The sequence below is a fragment of the Cryptomeria japonica genome, chromosome 3 (genome assembly GCF_030272615.1).
Source record: "Cryptomeria japonica chromosome 3, Sugi_1.0, whole genome shotgun sequence".
NCBI lineage: Eukaryota > Viridiplantae > Streptophyta > Pinopsida > Cupressales > Cupressaceae > Cryptomeria > Cryptomeria japonica.
The window spans coordinates 809,762,271-809,786,138 of record NC_081407.1 but is presented as its reverse complement, the minus strand read 5'-3'; the positions used below and the strand labels follow the sequence as shown (position 1 = coordinate 809,786,138).

The 23,868-nt window shown below is 35.0% G+C and overlaps 1 protein-coding gene across 2 annotated transcripts in view; it reads left to right on the top strand.

Moving 5' to 3' along the window:
• Positions 1 to 23,868, top strand: part of LOC131054388 (origin of replication complex subunit 1B) — a 49,881-nt gene that overhangs the window by 4,683 nt on the left and 21,330 nt on the right. For both annotated transcript variants that reach the window (XM_057988898.2, XM_057988896.2), the window contains exon 2: positions 4,388 to 4,523. In XM_057988898.2, the coding sequence (XP_057844881.2) occupies positions 4,388 to 4,523 (136 nt within the window). The remainder of the gene's footprint in view (positions 1 to 4,387; positions 4,524 to 23,868) is intronic.

The following is a 23,868-nucleotide window of genomic DNA, read 5'->3' as shown; positions in this document are numbered from 1 at the left end:
TACATTTTATTTGATGTGCAAGCCCATTAAGGACACCTTTGGTAATATTCTTGATGAGTTTAAGTTGAGCCCAAAGCATAGGAGACACCACCCACTTTTGTTTTTTAACCTTTAACCATCCATAGTTTGTTGATGGACCCCCTTTTTGCCTTCTTGGCTACAAATCCTTGCCCTTGAAGGTAAATTGATGTTCTAGGCATAGTTTGAAGACTTGTTGAGTACTCGATAGGACTCTACGAACTCACAAGTCCTTTTCTTGGTGGCATCAAGTCGACTAGGTTTGCGAGCCAAGTTTGGTAGAGTTTGGCTAAGTATTTGGTCGAGTCCAATGCTAGGACTTGTCGAGTCTCAATCTTATATTCCTGAGTCTCGAACTCGAACTCTTTAGTCTCAAGCTTGGATTCTTGAATTGCGTGAAAACGCCCAACTATGATTTTTAAGGAGAAATTCATCATTTTTAATTCATTTTTTGGCCTTAGATAAGTTTTTTTTTGGTTGAGCCCATGCTGACTTTTTTTACGAAGTCATGCTTAGTCCCAAGTCCAAGTCAAAATTTTGGGTTGTCGAGTTTGAGCCGAGTTTGAATCTTGAAAATATGGTTCTAGGATTGTGGAGTACGGTTTTGACACCTAACACTATGCACTTTCAATAGTAAAATCTTAGAACCTAATTCCAATCTTTTATTATAATGTTTTAGACATAGGAGTGATGGGATCCTAGTTTGCCTATGATGCTTTTACAAAAGGTGGAGATAAGAAAGATCACACAAATAATCATTAGGAGGCCAAGTACACATCATCGATCTCAATGTGCTAATCTTTGAACACCGAGCACACACTTTTGCATCAAGTTTGCATCCAACATCCGTAGATTCACAATGCCATTAGATTAGAAACAAGTAGGAGAGTTATGGCAAGCATAGATTGGATATTGAGAGTTTTTTACTAGCAAAGTTTTTGAACGATTTTTTGATTAATATCGTGGTTTTTTGGTCGAGGGTTTTAAAGCTGCTTTTGGTTGAGGTATTTTTTTGGGCCATCTGTGCCGCTTTCAACAAAATCGTGGTGCTGTTTTGCAGCAACTTTTGACCATTTTTGGACAATATCGTGGTTGTCCGTCTTTGCAAATTTTCTGATTTTGAATTAGACCAGGGTTTGCTACGTCAAGTGTTTTTGTATGATTTTTCATCAAAATTGTGGGTATCAGTTTTTTGTAATGTTTTGGGGTTGTGCCTAGGGTTTTCAGGAGAACAATGTTTTTGCAAATGTACTGAGTTTTTGCATGATTTTTTTACAAAATTGTGGGTGTTGCTATTTTTCTCCAAAGCAGTGGAGGGATTTTTGACTTGGTTTTTATGATGATTTTTGGCAAAATCGTGGATTTTCAAAACTATGAAGGTTTAGTGTGATTTTCGAGAAAATTGTGGGCATTCAAAATTTTTGCACGATTTTTTTTTTAAAACAAATCGTGGGTTTTAGATTTTTTTTTTCCGGTTTTTATCAACAAAAATTGAAGGTATTTGAGAAGCTGTCTCATTTTCTGTGTCTCTAGATAGTGGGAGGGTGCCACTATTGTGGTAAACTTGGTCATATGATGACGTTCTACAGCAAGCAGTTGGCTGATAAAAAAATTTAGCCAATGAGGGTCTCAACAATAGGCTCATGTTGCAAAGCATTCAGACGAGAAGGGGTCGACCTTCTATGCATTCATGGTCAAAAGACAAGCAAATTATGTCAAGTCTTTTGCATGGTAGTTAGTAGAATGACCATTAAGGGAAGGTATGAAAATAATATTGTAATATTTAGCTTATAATGGTCATTTAAGTCGTTTAGTTAGTTTTTAGTAACTTTCCATTCTGTAAGTCAGTTTTTAGAATCTTTCTATTCTATATTTAGTTTTCGATCGTTTTTGTTGTGGATAGATCTTTTGGAATTGCTTATATAAGGAGTATTTCTCTCCTTTGTTAATATAACAATCAATAATATCTCATCTTTTTCCTCCACTTATATAAATATGGTGATCTTGCAACCATCCCTTGGGATAAGTTTGCTTGCCTTGTTAAAGGTTCCAACTCGAGTTTTTACCATTCCTAATTGATTTGCCCTTGTTGTAATCCTTTGGCTCCTATTTAGATTCATTTTTTAATGTCCTAGAATTGATATTTTTGAAATTTTTGCAAATATTTGATGAAATGCATAAACCTTAACACTTTCTGATCACCCAGAACCCAGCGTGGGCAAAGTGAGAGCATAGAGTGGTCAGGACGCGACTGGTGGCAAGCTGCACAATTCTACAATGTATGCAGTGCTGAACATAAATAGATAATTAATAATGTCTTGGGGCATACCCATCCGGACCTACAAATTCAAGCTAATTTGGCGGTGAACCACAAAGATGATTGCAATGTTAAATGACATGTAATAGTACTCTTCTATATTCAAGTCCAAGCATTATGACAAACAATCTAAAAGTAGGCATTCTGTTAAATAGTTGAAAAACAAATTGTATAAAACGTAAAATACCCAAATTGAGCTGATATAATCTTGAAAGTGCTAATGAAGGCTGAATAAGTGCTGCAAACTGATCCAAAACTTGATTTGTATATCCATCAGAGCTTCCACTTACAAATAACTCCTCATGGAATGGATGCCAATCCATGGCCGGTACTAATTGCTGTAATAATTTTCTATGTATGGAAATGTATGGCAGCCTTAAAACTCTAATAGCCACGATTTCCTTTTCTAACATGTACGGTAGTCATAAGGGACAACGGAGGACTTAAGAAAATGATACAGATCCTTCCATATATGGTACTGCAGCCAAATTAAAATTAAACCTTTAGCTTGAATTCATAAGGTGTCCAACAGAAGAATAACTCCTTCAATTTTGTATGATAGCTACTATCATCAATTAAATATCATTTATAACGTCTTTCCTATATATTTATGGTGATTCCAACCATTGACTTAGCAAGAATATTAAAGGTATGGCCAAGAGAATAAAAAATTATGATAATAAAGAGTACGTCTAGACCAGAAATATGTTAATAATATTGCTTTGAATGACAAATTGATATAATATTTTGAAAATAATCTCAAATATATATCTAATATATTATTTGAAAACTCATCGTAAAATGCGAAATTGGAAATTTGGAAAGTTCTTCAAATTTTCAACTGATAACCTGGAATTGAATATAAACTACAATTTCTAACACAACTTTTGGAATTTTCAATATGCTTCTGAAATAATCTTTCCATACATATGCAATCTCTGGGTGGAACCGCCTCTCATAGATATGAGGGATTTTGTCCCTAAATCCAATCCAGAAATCAAGAGGGTTCCATCTTCTGGCCAAAAGGTGAACACCATATGTTTAAACTTCAGGAATGGCTTTTTGACGACAAACAATGGATAATTTTTTTCAAGACCAACTCCTTTTATGATCCCCTGTTTTCTATTTTTAGCCTTCAAAATGTCTCTAGAAATTCCTTTTTTTTGAATATTTCAGTTTGCCCCCTTGTCTTAGCGACACTTTTGACATTATCATTTTAAAATATCACTTTGATGTATTTTATAAATTATAAAATTTAATAATAAAATGTAAGTCGCCTTTTATAGTATTAAAGTTACTTTTTGGGCACCTTAAATTAAATACATCCGTAGTTTAAAAGGGGACATGACACATTTCCTCTTAGGATCAATTGCTTACCATTTTCCAAAGTGATATATCTTGATTCTAAATTCTGAGCTCCTTTCCCAAATCTTGTTGGCCTTTATCTTCCCTTCCTGCTCTTGTTCTCTCATCTTCTTGCTCTTCTCTTTGCCAAACCTCTGCAAAATTTTGGTGCTTTGCTTCATTTTTTATATAGGTTAATATTATTATCAGAAATCCATATTTAATGATAAATCTATTAAATGGTTTAACAAAAAGTCTAAATGCATGATGTCATTGTCTTCCATTCTGTAATTGCTTAAAACTTCCCATTAAATACCAGCTTTCTGCCAAGCAAAGAACTTCACTAATGCTCAGATGGAGTTACAAACATCTTAATGGATTTTCAAAACGCTTATTCAGAATTTTTTTTCCTTAAATGGGAACTACCCTTTATAAACTCAAAAATATGAACCTGTATACAAGCATTTATGGACTCTAGATTATGCACATTTTGAGAATCTCTAATGAGACACTATAAAGGAAATAAGCATTCTGGATACCTTCCAACCAAACCATAAGATGTTGAGTAGATCATTTCCCAGATTCATTAATGCTAATGCTATTTTAAAAATACTGAAGGGTTGCAACTTATCTTCACTTGGCATGAATAATGCATATTTGTAATAGTTTTCTGTGCAGAAATTGAGCTTCTCTCAAATTTTAATACAGGTTGTGGAAGGAACCAGGTGGTTCTTACAGGTTTACAGGACGCTGGTTTATTATACCTGAAGAGACAACAATTGGAAGGCAACCTCACAACCTTAAGAGGGAGCTTTTTCAAACTAATCATTTTGACGACAACGAGGTATGTTAGATGTTGCTGAAATTTAATTGCTCTAGCAAGGTGAATTTCGGGTTTTAGCTACCCATTACACATCATTTTATCAAAAACAGTGAATTTATTTGTTTATAGTTCACTTATGAGCTGATATTGTTTTGCAAAAGCTGTTTAAATTAGCTTTAAGGATAAGTCTTATGTGTTCAATCTAGGCTCTCTGTTCACATTCTATAATTTAAATTTTTTATCATGTGCTTTTTCAATTTGAATTTTTTTGTAAGAAAGAATGAGCACAAGCTAAAGTTGAACCACTATAGTTATGTTTATTCTCTACATTTTAAGATCTTGAGATGATAATTTCAAAATTCTTCAAGTGTTATCAATTATCATTTACCTTTGTAACCCACTAGACATAAAGAAGTGTTCCTGCAAAAGTATTTCTTATGGCATTGAGTCCAAAGGTGGTTCGAGAGATTGAAAACTATTTGGCCTATGAATGCAATGTTCTGGATGGGTGTAGTGTGGCTAAAATGCTTGTATGAAAAGTGAAAGTTATGAGAAAGACACAAAGGCAAAATGTATAAATCATGACAGAGATATATGTTGGGCAAAGACTTGGACTAGAGCAAATTTGCTTTCAATTGAATAGATTTAGATTAAACAATTTGTGGTGGTTTTTTACTTGTCAAAAATTAAGGATTACTTGATCATCCAACCCCCTTTCCAGTGAAATGCTTCACTGTAATGCATCCAATTTTGTATTAGTAACAGAGTAGCTTCAATTCCTTCATAATTGGCCTTGATGCTATTATATAGCATACAAAATTGTGCTAATACCATTTTGTGATTGATGCAAATTGCTCTCCTGAAGGGGCATTAAACAGGGAGTGCTTTGATGCTGATTTATCACAAATTTGTTTCCTTAATAGATGTAGAACAGATTATATAAAAGAAGTTCACTTGAAGGTAAATTTTGACCTTTCAGTTCTTCTCAAGTGTAGCATGTTAAAACTTTTAAGGTTCTTCATTTTCACTGGACAAATTCAACATTACAAGTATCAATTGGAAACTAAATGAACACCATCACATTACTGGACTAGAGCAAAATCATACTTATATACCAAAATATAATCTACTGAAAAGCCAGGGAAAATTAGTGAGACTTATTGACCAGCCACAAGAACTACCTTCCAATGGGAACTCTCATAAGTCCTACATCCCTATATTGGGATTGTGACATTATAAGGACAAAAATCAATGCTGAATCATGACCAAGAAAAGAGATGTTTGTAATAGGAATTTCTAGACAACCTTGTAGAACAAAGATTTACTACTGAGAGGAGGGGGGGTGTGTGTGAATCAGTCGTAAATAAAAAACTTAAATTCTTATTCAATTGATTCTTGTGAAGAACATATCCAAAACTTTTAAATCTTAATCTTGAATTAAAAGCACCAAACTAAAGTCTGAAGCATACACCACACAAAGAGAACAACGCACAAAGATATACGTGGAAAGTGGAAACCCAATTTGGGAAAACCATGATGAGATATGCTTCTAGGATCTACGTTCCTAATCCAGCCTCACAGTTAATCTACTTACAATCTTTTGAGCACCAACTCAACCAAAATCCTTAAGAGAGCACCAACCCTCCAAATACACAATGACTTGAGCACCAACTCAAGAATCTTGGAGCACCAATTCCAGAATCAAATCAGTTACAGAGTATGTTCATTCATAGATCAATTATACAAGCCAATAACATCAATAAGTCTTATTATGCATCAAGTCAATTCCAACAGTCTGAGATAGAAAAGAAATATACTAACATACTGAGTCTTGATATCAAATATCTCTGTATGACTACAAAATGAAGCACTGAAACCAAGGCTTAAAAGTTTAAAGTGTTTCTGAATATCTGAAAACAGATAAAAATCTGCAAACAACTTCTCCCGGTACTGTTGTTTGTCACATGTTATAATCTGAAACTTAAACTCAGAAAACTATCATTGTTATAACACCTGTGATGAACATATAATTCGCTATAAAATATTCTGAAGATATCAACCATAAACAAATCTACAAAATCCTGTTACTGTTCTATAATAAGTGAATATCTGAAACAAAACACAAACAACAATACCTAGTCACCTGTGCCACTTGTCTCTGTCACAGTCTTTTATTTGTAATGCAGAATTCTTCTATCCATTTTGCTGGCGAGGCATAAAAACATTCTTCAAAATCGACTTGTAAAGTTTTCATATGCACTTATTGAATGATATCCACATTCATTATATATGTACCCATCATATATTTGTGTATAATAAACTGCTTTGCTGCACAAGTATTTTTTCACCATCAGCACACACTACGAATCTTCTTCATTCTCTGTTTTTAAAGACTACTTCTATTGGTCAGGCAGTTGTGAGTTGGTTTGAACTAACCGATAACTACTTCCAATTATCATTGATTAGCAAATACAAAACCTTTGTCAGTTAATAGAATCTTCAACTGATCACAACTGAACCTATCATTATAACACAAACAAAACACATGATAAAGCCTTTCAAAACAGAAACAATATGTTGGTGAGAATGCATCTTGAAGTCGACAAACAAATGAATTCGAACAGGTTATGAAGAAGGAATATCATTATTATTTGTTTTTGTACTGCCACTTGTTGTAACGTATATGCTGCTCTGTTCATTTGACAAAGGTGTATGCTTGAATCAACATCTCAAATGTTTTGAGAGAAACATTCTATACCGTCACTAAGACCAACTCTGATGTTCATTATGTATTTAATCTGATAAAGTCTGTTCGTTTTACACCTGCCTTTATCGCCGTGACATCAACGATAAATCAGTCTAACAAACGTTGCCTACCTAAAACCTGAGCAGAATTTGACTTTCCTTTACAGAGTAATCAACAACCATGGACCCACCAGTGAACGTCATCTAGCTCATGTATCCAAGCTTGGTTCTAATGTTTAGCCATTGGTAAACAACCTAACCTGCTAATTACCTATTCCAAGACTTACCAAAAATTTGGCTCAACCTTATAAATATAAACAATACCTTTGGCTTGGGCTGTAATTCACTCTTATTAAATTTTCTTATCTGTCAGTTCCAAATGTTTACTTGAGCCTGGATACAGCCCATTTATATATCTCATTGAAGATTCTGTCAATGCTGGAACCATTGAAGATTCCTTTTTTTTTTTTTTTGAAATAAGCATATATTATTAATATAAAAATAGCTATGTTCCATGGGGATGTGTCCCCTGGTTTTTTTCCCTCGTACCCGTACCGGGGACAAAACAAGGACGTAGGGGTGGGATTTTGCTGTTTCCTAAGCGTCCCTTTTTTGCAAAGTCGCAGGGGATGTTTCCATGACAGTTTTTGGGCCATAGGGGATGCCTAGGTGTCCTCCGACCGTCCCTGGGACATCTTGCCGTCCCCTATGGCCCATAATTTTCTAGTGTCCAAAATAAAATAAAAAACATTTTTAATTTACAATAGAAATTCGGCTGGCCCCACCAAGACCCCAAATAAACATTAAAATATAACAAACCCTCATCTAATGCATAAAACAAACAAAAGGAAGAAAAAGACAGTCATTTTGACATTTGCAAAATAGGAAAAGAGCAGCAAGAAGAGGAGCAGCTGGTTAAGGAGTGAACAGCAGGTGAAGAGGAGCTTAGGCCATCAAATCTATTCCACTAGAGGTATGTTTTTCTCTTTGTATTTGTTTTTGCAATTTGTTTTAGATTTTTCAAGTTTTTTCCAATTGTTTTTCAAATTTTTAAATAAAAGGGAGGGCATTGTGGGTTTATTTTGTTTATTTTTTAACTTGCAGCTCTATTTGACATTCTCATACAAACAAAATCATGAGCAGCTATGAGAGTGGTAGTGAGAGTAGTGATAGTGAGAATGAAGAAGCTGAAATTGAAGAAATTCGAAGAATTAGACATAGAACTAGAAGTGGGGCAGCCATTGGGGAGACTTCACAAACTATGAATGTAGCAGGGGCAGCAAGTTCAACCACAGCCCCAAACCCATTTGAATGTCCTTCCCAAAAATCCTCAAAGATTTTGCAAAAGGTCCATTCAACCCCCAAAAACCTCTATTACCATTTGCTACAAGAGTTGACAAAGATAAGAAAAAATTCGGGGGGTAGTAGAGTATGGGAGTGTCATTTGTGCCACAAACAATATAGGGGCAGCTATACTAGGGTCTATTCCCATCTTTTGTGGTTAGGTGGTCAAGGGGTGAGAGGTTGCAAAAAAATAACTCAAGCTCAAAAAACTGAGGCAACTAGATTGCATATGGAGGGGGAAGCATTAAGTAAAGGGACTTCAATAGAGAGTATCAATTTGCAGCCTAGTGTGTCAATGTATGATGCTTGTCATGGGGGAGAGGGTGCCACTTCTAGTAGAGGAAAGGCAAAGAAGATTAAGAGAGAAACTAATGTTGTTGATTTGTTTAACATACAAGCACGAGAGAAGGCTGAAGCCTCTATTGCCAAGTTTCTTTTTGCTCATGCTATACCATTCCATGTCTCACGTTCATCATATTATAAACAAATGATCAAATATGTCATATTTGCTGGCCCCTCATTTGTTCCACTTGGAGAAACTAAGCTACGCACCACCCTTCTTGATAAAGAGTACTCCAAGGTGACTATTTTGATGGAGGATATGAGACAAACATGGATGAGAGATGGATGCTCCATAATTATGGATGGGTGGACCGATATCAAACATCGGCCACTCATCGATCTTATTGTCACTAAGGCGCTTATTTTCTTAGAGCTGTAGATTGTTCAGGGAAAAGGAAGGATGCAGCCTTCCGATTTCAGATTTTGAGAGAGACCATAGAAGAGGTTGGAGCCTCTAATGTTGTGCAGTTAGTGACTGATTCAGCCTGTGTGTGTAAGCTAGTTGGATTGATGGTGGAGAGTGCTTATAAGCACATTTTTTGGACCCCATGTTGTGTGCATGCATTGAACAATAACTTGAAGGACATTGGGAAAATTGATTGGGTAAAGGCAATGGTGCTAGCGGCTAGAGATGTGCAAATGTTCATTTGCAACCATCACACTTCACTTGCATTGTTTAGGACATTTTCGAGGAAGGAATTCCTCAAGCCCGTGGAGACTAGATATGCCAGCTACTTTATTTTGTTAGAGAGGATGCTTGAGGTCCAGGAGGCTCTACAATCCATGGTGGTCAATGCAGAGTGGGTTAGATGGCATGAGACAAGCACACCAAAGGGCAGAAGAGTGAGGCAAAAAATCTTTGATGATAACTGGTTGTCCACAATGAGGTAAGAAAATTGGCATTGCTGATTTTATTATTTAAGTTTTAAAATGTTCATTTAATAATTTAATGATTCATTGAATATTGATTAATATAATTTTCTAACTTGTTTGCACTTGCAAATATATTTGCTTCTTCATTGAACATATCTTTCATTTGACTAGAATAATTAGATATGCTAATATTGACTCTCCTAACCTTGGGGAGATTTATGAGACCTTTGATAACCTGCTTGGGCAGGTCAAGCAAGCTATTTATAGCAGGGACCCCTTTTGGGATTTTATGAGGTGCATCTAAGGCCCATTGTGACGCAACTATAGTGCATTATGAACAACTCACTTCACATGGCAGCCTATGCTCTCAATCCTAAATGGTATGCATTGAGACCTGGGAGAGTGCCTCCATCTAGTGATGAATAGGTGAAAGATGGCTTCTTTAAGGCAATTGCAAAAATGTATAATGAAGATGAATCTACCAAACACCGCACACAGTGGCTTAATTTTGTCAATCTTCGTGGTCGAATGTTTGGCAGACCTGAGGCGAGGTCGGGTATGAATTTCTAGTTTGTTTTCTCATTTTTAGAGAAAATCTGATGTCAAAAAGATAGCCTAAACAGTCACATCAAAATACTAATTTTAAAGGTAAAATCTGAAAACAGAATGAAAAAATCAGGATACAAGAAGTGGCTATTTTTGAATGTTAATACATTATTATAAGAAGGATGATTAGATCATTGTTAGGCTGTATAGCGAAGAGAACTCATGAGAGAAGAAGAATAAGTTTTTTTTTTTGTGATTGGATATATATATTTTCTTGATATGAAAAAAGAAAATTATATTCAAAAACAGTTTGAAAGGCTTTTGGATCTTGTGGATGAAATTTATTGTTTTATGTTTATGTTTTCTTGAGGTTTTGTACTGCCTGTCTCATATGAAATTTCACAACAGTGATTTTAGAGCCATGTTTACAAGCGCAAGTATTTATCAGTGCAGGTGATAACTTCATTGGACAAGTTCAAATGTGAACCTCCTTCACCAAAGTTCAAGATCTAGATACTTCGAGCTAAACCCTCATCTTTGTTTGTTTTGCTATCATGGCAACTAGCAATAGTACAATGCCAATTCCACAGATTAAAGGTTTGATTTTTGATTATTGGAGATATTAGTTGAAAAGAGTATTAATATGGAATGGACTATGGTATATAATAGCAAGTGGGTTGTTGAACTTCAAGATTTGAATACAAACGACAAGATAAAGGAGAGAAGATGAGAAAAATCGCGTTCAAGTGTTTTTCTTTATTTAGAGTGCAATAGATCAAAATATTTATCCAAGAATTGCTGGTTGTAAGACATTAAAGGAAAGCATGGACAGCTATAGGAAGTTACATACAGCTAGAGATCAGGTAAAGGTTCCAAAGTTTCGTACTCTAAGAGTGGATTTCAAGAATTTAAGGTGAAAGATAATGAAAAGGTCGATTATTGTGTTAAGAGTCACATATATGGTGGTTGAGATGAGATAACATGGTGAAATAGTGAAAGATGATGTGGTTGTAAAGAAGATCCCAAGATCTCTTACATCCAAGTGAATGTATATTGTTATTACTGTAGCAGACTACAATTATTTGAATACTTTAATGATTTAAGAGATGATCGGATCATTATTTACACATGAAGAGAAGGTAAAGTGTTTGGGTGGTATAAATCAAGCACTTATGTCCAAGACAACGTTCAATAAAAATCAAGGAGCAAATATAAAGTTTTCATCAAAGCAATAAGGGAGAGAACTCATATCAAGACTTCAAAGTAAGAGGACAAAGTAGAGGCTGTGGTTTCTCAATAACTAGTTGATTAAATGTAGGAAGGCAGCTTGTGCAATGTTCCTATTTCAAGAAATTTGGTTATATAGCGAGAGATTACATATTCAAGAATTCAAATGAAGGAAGAAAAATAAACTCTATGCAAAAATAAACAAAGAATGGAAATGAAGGTCCAAAGACGAGTAAAGATGAACATCCAATGGACCAGTCCTTTTCATGTAATGAAGTTGGAAACACAAGTAACGAGGTATGGTTTAAAGATTTAAGTTCTTCTAATTATATGACAGATTGTAGAGAAGCACTTTCAAAGATTGATGAAAAATTTGAAAATGAATTAAGATGGATAATAATAAAGCTCTTGAAGTTTGTGGAAAAGGAAAATTACAGATATTAGGCAAGGAAAAAAAAATTGCTTATGTATACTGCTCACCACAATTAATACATAACTTGATAAGTGTTGATCAACTAGTTGAGAAAGGACTTAGATTTGTATTTGATGGTAAAATTTGTCTTGTTAAATCAAGGCAAACTATTACAAATGTTTTCTCCAAACAGTATGCAAATCTATTTTCTAACAATGCAACATTGGATTACCCATTAAGGTCTTATATGGAAGTTCAAATCAGAAAACCAAGATAATTTTTCAAATAAAATTGAATGTATGTGGAGAAATCCTCTCATGGGAAAAAACTCCACCATTGACAAGAGTGACAAGTATGTTTTGATCTTCAAATAACATGGTACTCATGCAACACACTATCTCCCTTCAATCTGACAACATTTTGGCAGCACCTATGGACCTGCAAAATAATCATGCATACCACGGCCCCAAGGCTCCAATATATAGAACATTTGGAAATAAGAAACCATAAATAGTTAATAAGACAAGGGTTAAATATCGTGGGTACAAAACTACATGCCCATGTTCTCCATGCAAAAATCCAACATCTCATTCCACTTGGTTAACCTCCCAAAATCGAATGTAAGTCCTCTTACATCACTTATGCATCACAAATCTTGTTGTAGCAGTCTGTTGTGCATTTTGCACCCCACCCCGTCTTGGACAGGGGACCCCCATAGTCTGGTTTGCCCGCGTAGTAGGAGAGAATGAGGACTCTGCAATTCAAAGCTATTATCAACCCCAAGTCTGCAAAGTTTCAAATCACGCCACATAAAGGAGGTCCGGTGTGTGTCCAAAATCATGCATTATTCCCAAAGGCGTCAAGTTTGCACATTCACCTAAGAGCTCGAAATCTTCAAGTCAAAGTGCCAACGCAAAGTGAGAAACTCGGATTTTATCCTCTTTTCTGCGAATCGTGAAATCATCAGTTAGCCCGAAAAGTGAAAGAGAAAACATAAACTTTCAAAACCCCTTCATGAGCCGAGAATAAAGAAGAGTTATTCAAGTCAAAATCACGAATTTCTCCTTTAAAACTGAAATTCACAAATAGTCTTCATAGCCCGAAAACCACAAGCAAGTTAAAGGGAGAAGCAAGCTGAAATTTGGCATTCTAAGCCGATTTGCAAATGGGAGGTAAAACCCGTGGCTTCATAGCCCGAAAATTGAAAGACGTCAACACCCCTAAGTGGGCTGAAAACTTAAAACTCTCAAAACGGCTTATTAGGCCGAAAGTCTGAGAAACTCACATAATCCCCAATCAGGCCGATAAATTAATATGTCCAAGTTCGCACAAGTCATCCCATATGCCAAAATGTGAAGTTTGGAAGCTTAAAAAAAGGGTCTCAATAAGCTGAAAAGAGAGGAAGGACAACCAAACAATCTTTGAGCCGAAGTTTAGCAAGTCAAAATTGCGCAATACTTTCAATATTCCCGAAAATGGCTCAAAAGATAAAATCGTGCAGAATGTAGTTCCAGGCCGAAAACACCAAGGAATCCTCAAATTCACGAGATTGGTGTTAAGAGGCCGAAAACTTCAACAAATTCAAATCACACCATTAAGCCAAAAATGGACGAAATCTCACAAAAGGCTCCCAAAAATTGTTGTTTACCGATTTGCCAGAGTTTGACGAAGATAACAAAGCGAAAAACAAAGTCGTGCCATTTGACCAAGAGCCAAAAATCATTCAAACTTCCCAAAATATGTGAAGTCTTCTGATTTGCCTAAGGGGTTCAATTTCACAAAATCGACCTAGAAGGCCAAAATGAGAAAAAGCGTTTTAATTTGCAAAAAAGGCCTTTTAGGCTGAAAATCGCGTGAAAGTTTCAAAATAAAAGTTCGCATTTTATGCGTTAAGACCGAAAACGCTAAAAGCAAATGAAATCGCAAGGAAGTTAGCAAATTCGACCAGTAAGCTGAAAAACTTAGGAGAATAGCAAATCGCGCCAAACAAGTTACAAAGCCAAAAATGGCTAAAGGTTCCAAGTTGCGCATTTTTACTAAGCATGCCGAATTTCCAATTTATAAAGGGCGTGGTGAAGACAACTTGGCGATTTTGTGGAGTTTAAAAGAAAGTCGCAAAATACTCAATTTGGCCGAAAATCTAATAAGCCGAAACTCCTCATAGGCTGAAATTAAAAAATGCTTAGAGGTTTCAAATTGCCTAATATGCGTGAAATTCCAAAGAGAGGCAATTAAAATAAAATCTCACATTTCACCTCTATCAAGCGAAAACATTTAAAAGATACATCTCACAAAGAGCTTCTCAAGCTAGACGTTAAAAATTTAAAATTTGTTTAATTAATTTAATTAAAATTTCAAAATCGATTTATTAAAGTGAGATTGATTGTTCGCAGGTTGAAGGCATTGTCCCGAAGAACCAGGAGAAGGCTTGAAACGTTAAGGAGCCAGGCGTTGGAGGAGAAAAGATGCAGTGCAGGATCAAAGTGATGAAGCATTGGGAAGCGTGCCACTGTGCCACCAGACCACAAAGATGAAGTCCACCATCGGGACCAAAGACCGAAGAACACTTCGAATGCGGCAAGTCTATGCATTCTCGAGAAATACACAACTGGATTTAATTCCAGAAGTTCAGTTTCTGAAAACTGAAATTGTTTTATTGTAAAACTGCCTGTGGGCCCCACTCAAGATATTTTGAAAGAAAGGGGAAACTGGTTAGTTGTGGACATTTATGTCCAACCACAGGATAGCCCCAAATTGAATCCAGACAGTTACAGGTTAAGGCTGCCAGTGGTTGGATAGATGACTGAGAGTTTAATGGACATGGGTTAAGGCTGCCAGCTTCTGGAAGGCAGATCAGGACCCTTGGATGTAGTCCATCCTAGCCTCTGATTCAAAATTGTAAATTCTATAAAAGGCAGAGGCCTTTCTTTTGTAAAGGGTTAGAATTTTGTAGTTAGATTTTAGAGTTAGAATAGGTTAGATTTTAGGCATAGCATAGAGATGCTGCAGAAATTGTTGTAATGGCAGCTGAAGCAAATATATGAACATTGAAAGATGGTGTTTGTTGTCTTTGTTTTAGTTTGTTTGCATGGTTTCTTTCAGCTGGTTAATTTTAGAGTGCAGGTATTTTAATGGTGAAGTGTGGAGGGGTATTTGATGCATTTCTGGTTCATACCATGTGGGTTTGCTGATTGTAGGTCACCGCGCATGGTTAGTCTGAACCCAAACTGTGCTTAGTTCAACTGCAGGTGTTCGTCTTAGGCTGCGCCAGAATTGGGTGCCTAAAACGAGTGTCTCCGGTCTGAAAATCCTTCATCCCTTGGAGCTTGCACTGTTTTTGTCTAGTTGTGAGGGTATCTCTGGCGAAACAAGAACTGGTTTATTGAAATCTGTCTACCCGCTGCATCAGCTGTTATCATCCTTGTCCTTAGGCTTCCTGAACCCTTCCCTTTTGATTTTATTTCGTAGTTTGAGAATCGCAGCAGACTAGCTTGTTGCAAAACGTAAGTCCCCTTGTGCTCCCAGCAAATCACATCAATCACTGAGTTATCCTGCAGTCAAGATCTGACAACCGAAACCTTGAGGTCATCCCCCATTGATCAATTTAAAACAGCATTAGGGATTTCCTTATCTCAAGAGAGGATAGGATACTTAGCATTCTATTCTGCGTTGGTTGGATGGAGTCATAGCAATGCGATTTTAGCCACGTCAACACAGTCATTCCCTTATTAAGCACGCTTTCACAATTCTAGGTGCTCCACAAGGACAATTAATGTCTTGTCATAGACCATGCCAAGAAAGATGCTCCATAAATCTTGTTTGACAATTTTTCTAACTCCCATGTTGAATGCCATTATAATTACATGTAAAAGAATAAAATATTGATAAATTTTTGTCTCCACGCTCATAGGGGCATTCACTTTCACCCTCTTAATGTTCCTTGACTACATACATTATTTACCATCTACAATTATAACAAGACTTTAGGAATGTAAGGTGAATGACACCTATAATTCTAACATTCCCCCACTTGTAATTTACATTGTAATGACAACCAAAAACATAAAATATATGAAGTGCAAGATCCAAGGTCCATGGCTTTATTGCACCAAGAGAACTTCTCTATGTTTATTGGCATCATAAGGAAATCTACAACATTATCTCAACTGTCAACTTTTTGCAACATGACTTTACGATTCTTTACCATTTCATGAACAAAATGATACTGAACAATGACATACTTAGTCTGAATATGGTATGTGATGTTCTTGGCCGAATAAATAGCATTCCGAGTGTCACAACTTATTCTAACTACCTTGCAATCAAAACGAATACCTGAACATATTTTGTGTAACCATATTGCCTTATTAGAGACATGTTTTGTAGCCATATACTTTGCTTTGATAGCAAACAAAGCAAATGTGGGCTGCCTCTTACTCATTCAATGTATTGCATTGGTGAACAAAAATAACACAACCACTAATGGACCTTTACTATCCAAGTCACCTACTCAATTTTCATCCACAAAGCTCTGTATGTCCAATGTCTTAGACATACCATTAGCACCATGATAACAAAAGTAGTAATCACAAGTCCCTCACAAATATCTAAACACCCTCTTAACATAAGTTTAGTGCTCTTTATTAGAGTTAGACATAACCTATTTGAATTTTACTGCTTGAGCAATATCCCGTTAAGTGTAAACCATTGCATACATCAAGCTAGCAACAACATGCACATTAGGCATCCTCAAAATCATCATCTACTTTGGGACACATCTATATAATGTTTAGTTGGGAAAATGAATACACACAAATTTGCAACCATGCATACTAAACTGCTGCAAAATTGTATCAACACGCTTACTTTGACTTGTACCCTATCTTTGTTGATCTCCAATGCAAGAATATACTTTGTAACCCCCAAATCCTTCTTATCAAATGTTTTAGAAAGTTGAGTATTGAGCTCCTTGATCATCGCCTTGCTGTTACTAGTAAACATGTCATCCACAAGAAGATAATGATTAGAATTTGATCATCAATAATTTTAACACATACAATGATCTTTCTCGCTCTTAGCAAAACCTTTTTAGGTGCAATGCATCAAACTTATTCTATTGCACGCAGGTCTTTGCTTTAGACCCAATTTATCGATTTGGTTATGGATACAGTTATAGATTCGTGGGTACGACAATTTTTTTTCCTTAGTTTTGGGTACAGGTACATCTGTACATATATATAGTATAATATAATATATTTTATAATATTATTATATAACAATATATGTATATAATAATATATATAATAATATTATAATATATTATAATATGTTTCAATATTTAATAAAATTAAACATAAAACAAAATAAATAATAAAATATGTTTAAAAATTTAATTTAAAATATTATTCATATAGAATAATATAAATTATAATATTAGTTTAATATATATATTTTAAAATATTGAATTTTAACATATTAAATAAAAAACCAAATCGAATGATTTTCATTTAAAACATAAAGTATAAATAAAATAATTTTTATTTGAAAAAAAAAATTAAAAACCAAAAACTTTGGAAAGTTGCTAAGATAAAAATAAAAATAGAACTTAGCCGATTGTAGGTGGAAGAGGCAGGAGATAGACGAAGACGGGAGACGAAAGACAAACAAAGAGGAAGACAAATAGAGAACCTAGGGATAAAAAACAATAGGATTATAATTTTTTTTGAAAAAAAATCACTACTTTTTTCTAGTTTTCGGTGGTGTTGAACTGGCGGTGAACCTAGGGCCAGACCCAGCTCGCTCCGAGACTCAGCCTGAACCTGGCCCTGCACTTTGCCCTATAGCCACAAATTCAGTATCTTAGCTTTAGACCAAACAAAGATTTTCAATTTGTAAACCAAATATTCTTTCCCCTTCATAACAAAACCATTAGGCTGTCACATATAAATCTCCTCAAGATTCCCAAGCAAGAAAGTAGTTTTAACATCCATTTGTTCTATTTCAAAGTCATATGCTGAAGCAATGGATGACAAACATCCAATAGAAGATTACTTAGCAATAGGGGAGAATATTCCACTGAAATCAACTCTCTCTCTAAGCAGCCCTTGGTTGCTAGTCTAGCCTTGCACCACTTTAACTGTCCATCAACTTTGATTTTCTTATATGCCTACTTGCAACCAATGGTTTTTTTTCCTCGGGTAATCTTAGGTGTCCCCTTTTTGCCATAGTTCTAATGCTTAACTTTGCTCATTCTTGTGGTCTTTGGAATGGCTACAAGACTGAGATCTCTCTATAGACTTTTTGGTCCCCTTTTGGCCCTCTTTTATCCTTGGGCCTTCTTTGAACATCTAATGCATCCCTTGAGCTCTCATCCATGGTTTTTTTTCACATTTTCTCTACAAGTAAAACAAGGGCATCCAACTTTGGTCGATCATTTGACAACTCAGTGCAAGGATTACATTTTACCACAATTATGCAAAGAACAATGTAACAATATACAGTTATCCTCTTCATCTATTTAGACATCAATAAATCCTAACTGATTTAGAATCAAATCAAATGAATTCAAATGTTTTGTAAAGTCCCCACCCTTCATTTTCAAAAAATATTATTTCCTCTTCAAATAAATATTAATTGCCAAACAGATCACACCATTCTTATTCCATAGGGGATACATGGTGGCCTCTTCAGAACAGAATCTGCAAGACAATGACAAATAAATAGTTTCTTGTGCTCTTTTGTCCAATTTCTTCCAATCATCATTGGATACACCATTTTGGTTTCTCTTTGTTTATGTCAACTCTCCACTAATCTCTCTCTCTTCTAGAGGATCTTCCATCTTAAGCGTCCACAACACGTGACTGGTTCCATTGAATTTCTCAATATGCAAATGAAAAGTAGAGGCTATGGTGTCTAATTATAAATCTGTAAAATCACTTAAACAATAGATTTCTACCAAGCCAACGAATCTTGAACACTTAAAAAAAGATGTCTGTTTCTCAACAAAACCAAGGATTTGAGATCAAATGTTGTCAATTCAAGGTAAATACCACAAATTTTAGTTCTCCGAAGAGCATGCAAATCTGTTTTTTTTACAATAGAATATTGGATTACCCATTGAGTTATAATATGGAAGATTGAATCAAGAGATAGAAGTCAAGAATTTCTCAATATGCAAATGAAAAGAAGAGGCTATGGTGTCTGATTATAAATCTGTAAAATCACTTAAACAATAGATTTCCACCAAGCCAACAAATCTTGAACACTTAAAAAAAGGTGTCCATTTGTCAACAAAACCAAGGATTTGAGACCAAATGTTGTCAATTCAAGGTAAATACTACAAATTTTAATTCTCTGAAGAGCATGCATATCTGTTTTTTAACAATAGAACATTAGATTACCCATTGAGTTATAATCACATAACACTAGATGTATGAGGAGAAACCCTTGCTAAGAAAAAGCTCCACCATCAAAGAGTGCCACAAGTATGTTTTAATCTTCAAATACAAGATACATATGCAACACACTATCTCCCTTCAACACAACAAATATTCTAGTAGCACCTGTGAAATACATACCACTAACTCAAGAATCCAATATATAAAGCTATAGTTTGCATACTCAGATTTGGCACATTAATTTTTTTTTTGATTTGATAAAACTTGACAATTTTAAAAATCAGTTAAATTAAAAAAAACCTACTACGATTTTATAAAAATAAAATAACATTAATGCAAAACATAGTTAGGAAATGTATCAAATGAGTTTGGTGGGGGTCTAGGGGCGATGCCCCTAGCAAGGTCAAGGGGCCCAATTGAAGGCCTTTGAGACCACATAGACATTCATCTCATATGCCTTTTTCATAATTTTTAGAAAGAAATAGTTGAGGTTTTGATGTTTGAAAGTTCATTTTTTTGCTTTTTTTAATGTTTTTTCTATGTCATTCATATTCATTGCAATTTATCATATGGGCTTATCGAGTACTTAGCCACAAACTTGCAAAAACTCATTAACTATTCATTTGAAAAAAGTGGCCACTAAGCAACATAAAAGCTTGGGGTGTGAAAATATGGCAAGAATTCAGCGATTCATTGAGTTTATTGAGTAGCCAAACTATGTGTAGGACAATTAGAAACAGGAAACCATAAATGGAATACAATACAAGGGGTAAGTACCATGTGCTCTAAAGTAGGCACCCATGCAAACTCTTGAAATAGAATGTAACTCCTCTTACACCACTTATGCATTTTAAATATCGTTATAACAGCCAAATTCCCTCATTAAGCCCACTTTCTGAATTCTAGGTGCACACATGGGAAAGTTAATGCCTTATCATAGTCATAGCACGTGATGAAAAAGATGCTTTGTTACTCCTATTTGATTTCTTTTGTAACTCTTTTGTTGAACGCCATTACAAATATATGTAAAAGAATAGAAAATTAATAAATAACTGTCCCCACACACATTCGGGCATGCACTTTCACCCTCTCCATGTTCCTTGGTGCACATAAATTATTGACCATCTACAGTATAAGAAAATTTAGGATTGCAAGATGAATAGCACCTATAATCCTAACAATTTGTACTATTTATGACAGGAGACAAATAGGAGAGATGATTGTTATGTTGCTATTGAGAATGAAAGTTGGTTATGTCACCCAAGGTATGGACACCTTAATTTTCAGGGATTGTATATGTTGCACCAAAGACATATGGTACATCAATTACCAAAGATTCAAACCAGAGGATAGGAATTTTGCATTTGGAAAACACCGTAAGGACATTTTTTCAGGAAGTGCATGGAGAGTAAATCAGCCATTGGAGCTCATTCATTTAGATGTGTGTGGTCTTTTGTCCTAGGGAACCACAGGTATTAACCAGTACATAATTGAATTTACTGATACATTTGGTTTTATTTCTTGAAGAATAGAAGTGATGCTTTTGAAACATTTGGAATGTTTAAACTGATGGTAGAAAAAGTGGAAAATACATAACTTATTTTAGAAGAATTTAGTGAGTTTTGTGCAAAGAATGGAACCGAGGGAGTTAATGCACAACAAAATAGAGTGGCAGAAAGAAATAATTTGACACTAATAGAATTGACAAGAAACATGCTAGAAGCAAAGAGCATGGACAAAAAATATTGGGCAGAAGTAGTTAATATTGTTGTATACATCATTAATAGGAGCTCCAAACTCTTACGGTAAGAAGTATATGAGAAAGCCTAAAGTGGCAAACTTGACATTATTTGGTTGTTTAGCTTATTTTGACATAGATAGTGAGAAAAAAATGGATGCATAATTATAGGTTATAACACATAAAACAAAGTCTACAAGTTTTATTCCCCTCAAGGTAGGAAGAGCATTATTTCAGGAGGTGATATTTTTGTTGGAGGAGTCTATGTCAATCATTTGAAGAAACAAAAATAAACTATAAGTCAAGGAATAGTTTGGGAACAAGAAGTAAAAGTTGAAAGTTCAAGATCTACATCAAGTTTATGCAATGTTGTTACACAAAATAAAGAGGTAATTCAAAATTTTTGAAAGAAGATTATCAGGGGCCAAGTTTAAATGAAGATGATGAGCTGGTTAATTATGCATTTTGTTCAAATATTGAGATGGAACTTACCAAGTTAGAAGAAGCAATTGAAAAGAAGTAATGGATAAAAGCAATTGAAGAAACAATTAATACTATTGAAAGAAACAAAACTTCAAAGCTTGTAAAGTTCCCAAAAGACAAAGTGATTGATACTAAATGGGTATACAAGACAAAGAACAAGAGTGATGGTAATGTTGAAATATACAAAGCTAGATTGGTTGAAAAATCATAAATTCAGAGGTATTGTGTTGAATACGAAGAGACCTATGCATCTATTGCAAGACATGACACTATAAGTGATATTATCATTAGCAACATAGAAGGATGGAAAGTATATCAATAGATGTGCGGAGTGCGTCTTTAAATGGATACTTTAAAGAAGGCAACAAACACGGATATATTTTAAAGGTTGAAGAAATCACTCTATAGTTTGAAACAAGCACCAAGAATATGGTATTTAAGAATTGGTACGTGGTTTTTAGCAAATGGATAAGTGAGAAGTAAGGATGAATTTCCTTTATATATTAAAGAGGCAATGAGTATGTCTATATGTTCAAGACTTAATTTATGCAATAATTTTAAGTAGAAGGAAGAAAGAATTCAAGGAGGCAATGATGATTGAATTCGAAAGAACTAATTTAGGACATGCAATATTTTCTTGTCAAGGAAGTGTTCCAATCTCATGATAAGATCTCTATTTATCAAGATAAGTGTGCTCAAGATATGTTGAATAAATTTAATATACTAGATTGTAAAGGAGTTGTTGTACCAATTGCACTTGTATAAAAAAATGATGAAAGAGGATGAATCACCAAAGGTCTATGTTCTAGGTTTCTCCCTAACCCCATTGTACTTTTATGAGTTTGGTTTAGACTTGGGCAACACTTAGACGTTTTGCCCTCTAAGTTACCATTGTTGTTCTTGAAGGTTGTTGCAATTTCAAGCATGAAGGCTACAAGTAAGATAAGCCTATACAATAGGAGAGAAATAGCTGCATAGGGAGGATTTATCTATGAAAGGTAAGCGAATTTGTAAAAGTTCTCAAGTTTTTCTTAAAAAGTTTTAAACATTTTTCAAGACCTTTTATATTTAATACAAGGGTTATATGCTGATTTTTAAGAAAGAAGTTGTAGGGTTGTAAATTTGTATTTTTGTTTTGTTTTGTTATGTTCATATAGAATGACTCGTAGTTCTAGTTAAGTTGCTTCACATGTAGAGAGCTCATTTAAATTTTTGGTTGCATCACCTCTTTGGCAACATACAAACATGATCGAACAACTTCTTGGTGGTGGTGGTGGTTATCTTTGGTGTTTTATAAGGGCTAATATAGTTGTGGAGGTTTGAATAAAATTGGGTTGCGAAAGCAACAAATAATGGCATATATTAAAGAACAAGAGGATGCCAAAATGATGAGTAATAGATCAAAGGAATGACCACAACGTTTTTCCATTAAAGGATTGCCAAAGCGTCCTAGTGGCTTATTACATGTAGTTGGACCACACTTTTTCACACCACCATCTAATTGAGAAATGACTACCGTCTTTCTTTTGCATAAAATATCCCCATTGGAAAAGGCCTTCGAGAATGAGGTAAGAGATTGTAGATGAGAGCATTATTCCTTACATTTGTGACGTGGACTTTCTTTCAACCTTTTTAGATCGCCATATTGGTGGGATATGGTGTAGCAATTTTCAATGCATTTATTTACATTAGTCCTAGCTATGAAAAGGTGTGCACCATCTTATTGGCCAAAGGAGAAAGCTTCTGTAGAGGCATCATTGAGAGCAATCGAGGATACACAACTTGAATCAGGTGTGTCCATTTTTGATGGATGGAAAGATTGCAAAAACATACCACTAGCCAATGTCATTGCAGTGTCTCCAAAAATGGTGATGTTTTTGAAGGTGGTAGATTGTGGGGTAATTGAGGGATACAAATTTCATTGCCAATATCCTTGTCCAATCCATTGAGGTGGTAGTGTTGTGATGTTTTCACACATCACCCCATTGCAAATGGGGACCACCACTTTTTGCTTGGTAGTGTAATTGTTCTAGCTTAGTTGTTTAGTTTTGCAATAATTTTGGTGTCTTTAAACTGTTTTGTGTGAGGGGATGCAATGCCTTGTCATTAGGATGTGATCAAGTTAGGTAGTCTAGCAGCAAACAGGTCTCCCTTTGGATTGATTTGGAGTCTTTGCAGCTCTCAATGCTTAAGTGATAATTAGGAGTGAAGACAATCATTGAATGATGCTTCACAGTGCAACCTTCGAGTCAGGTCAAG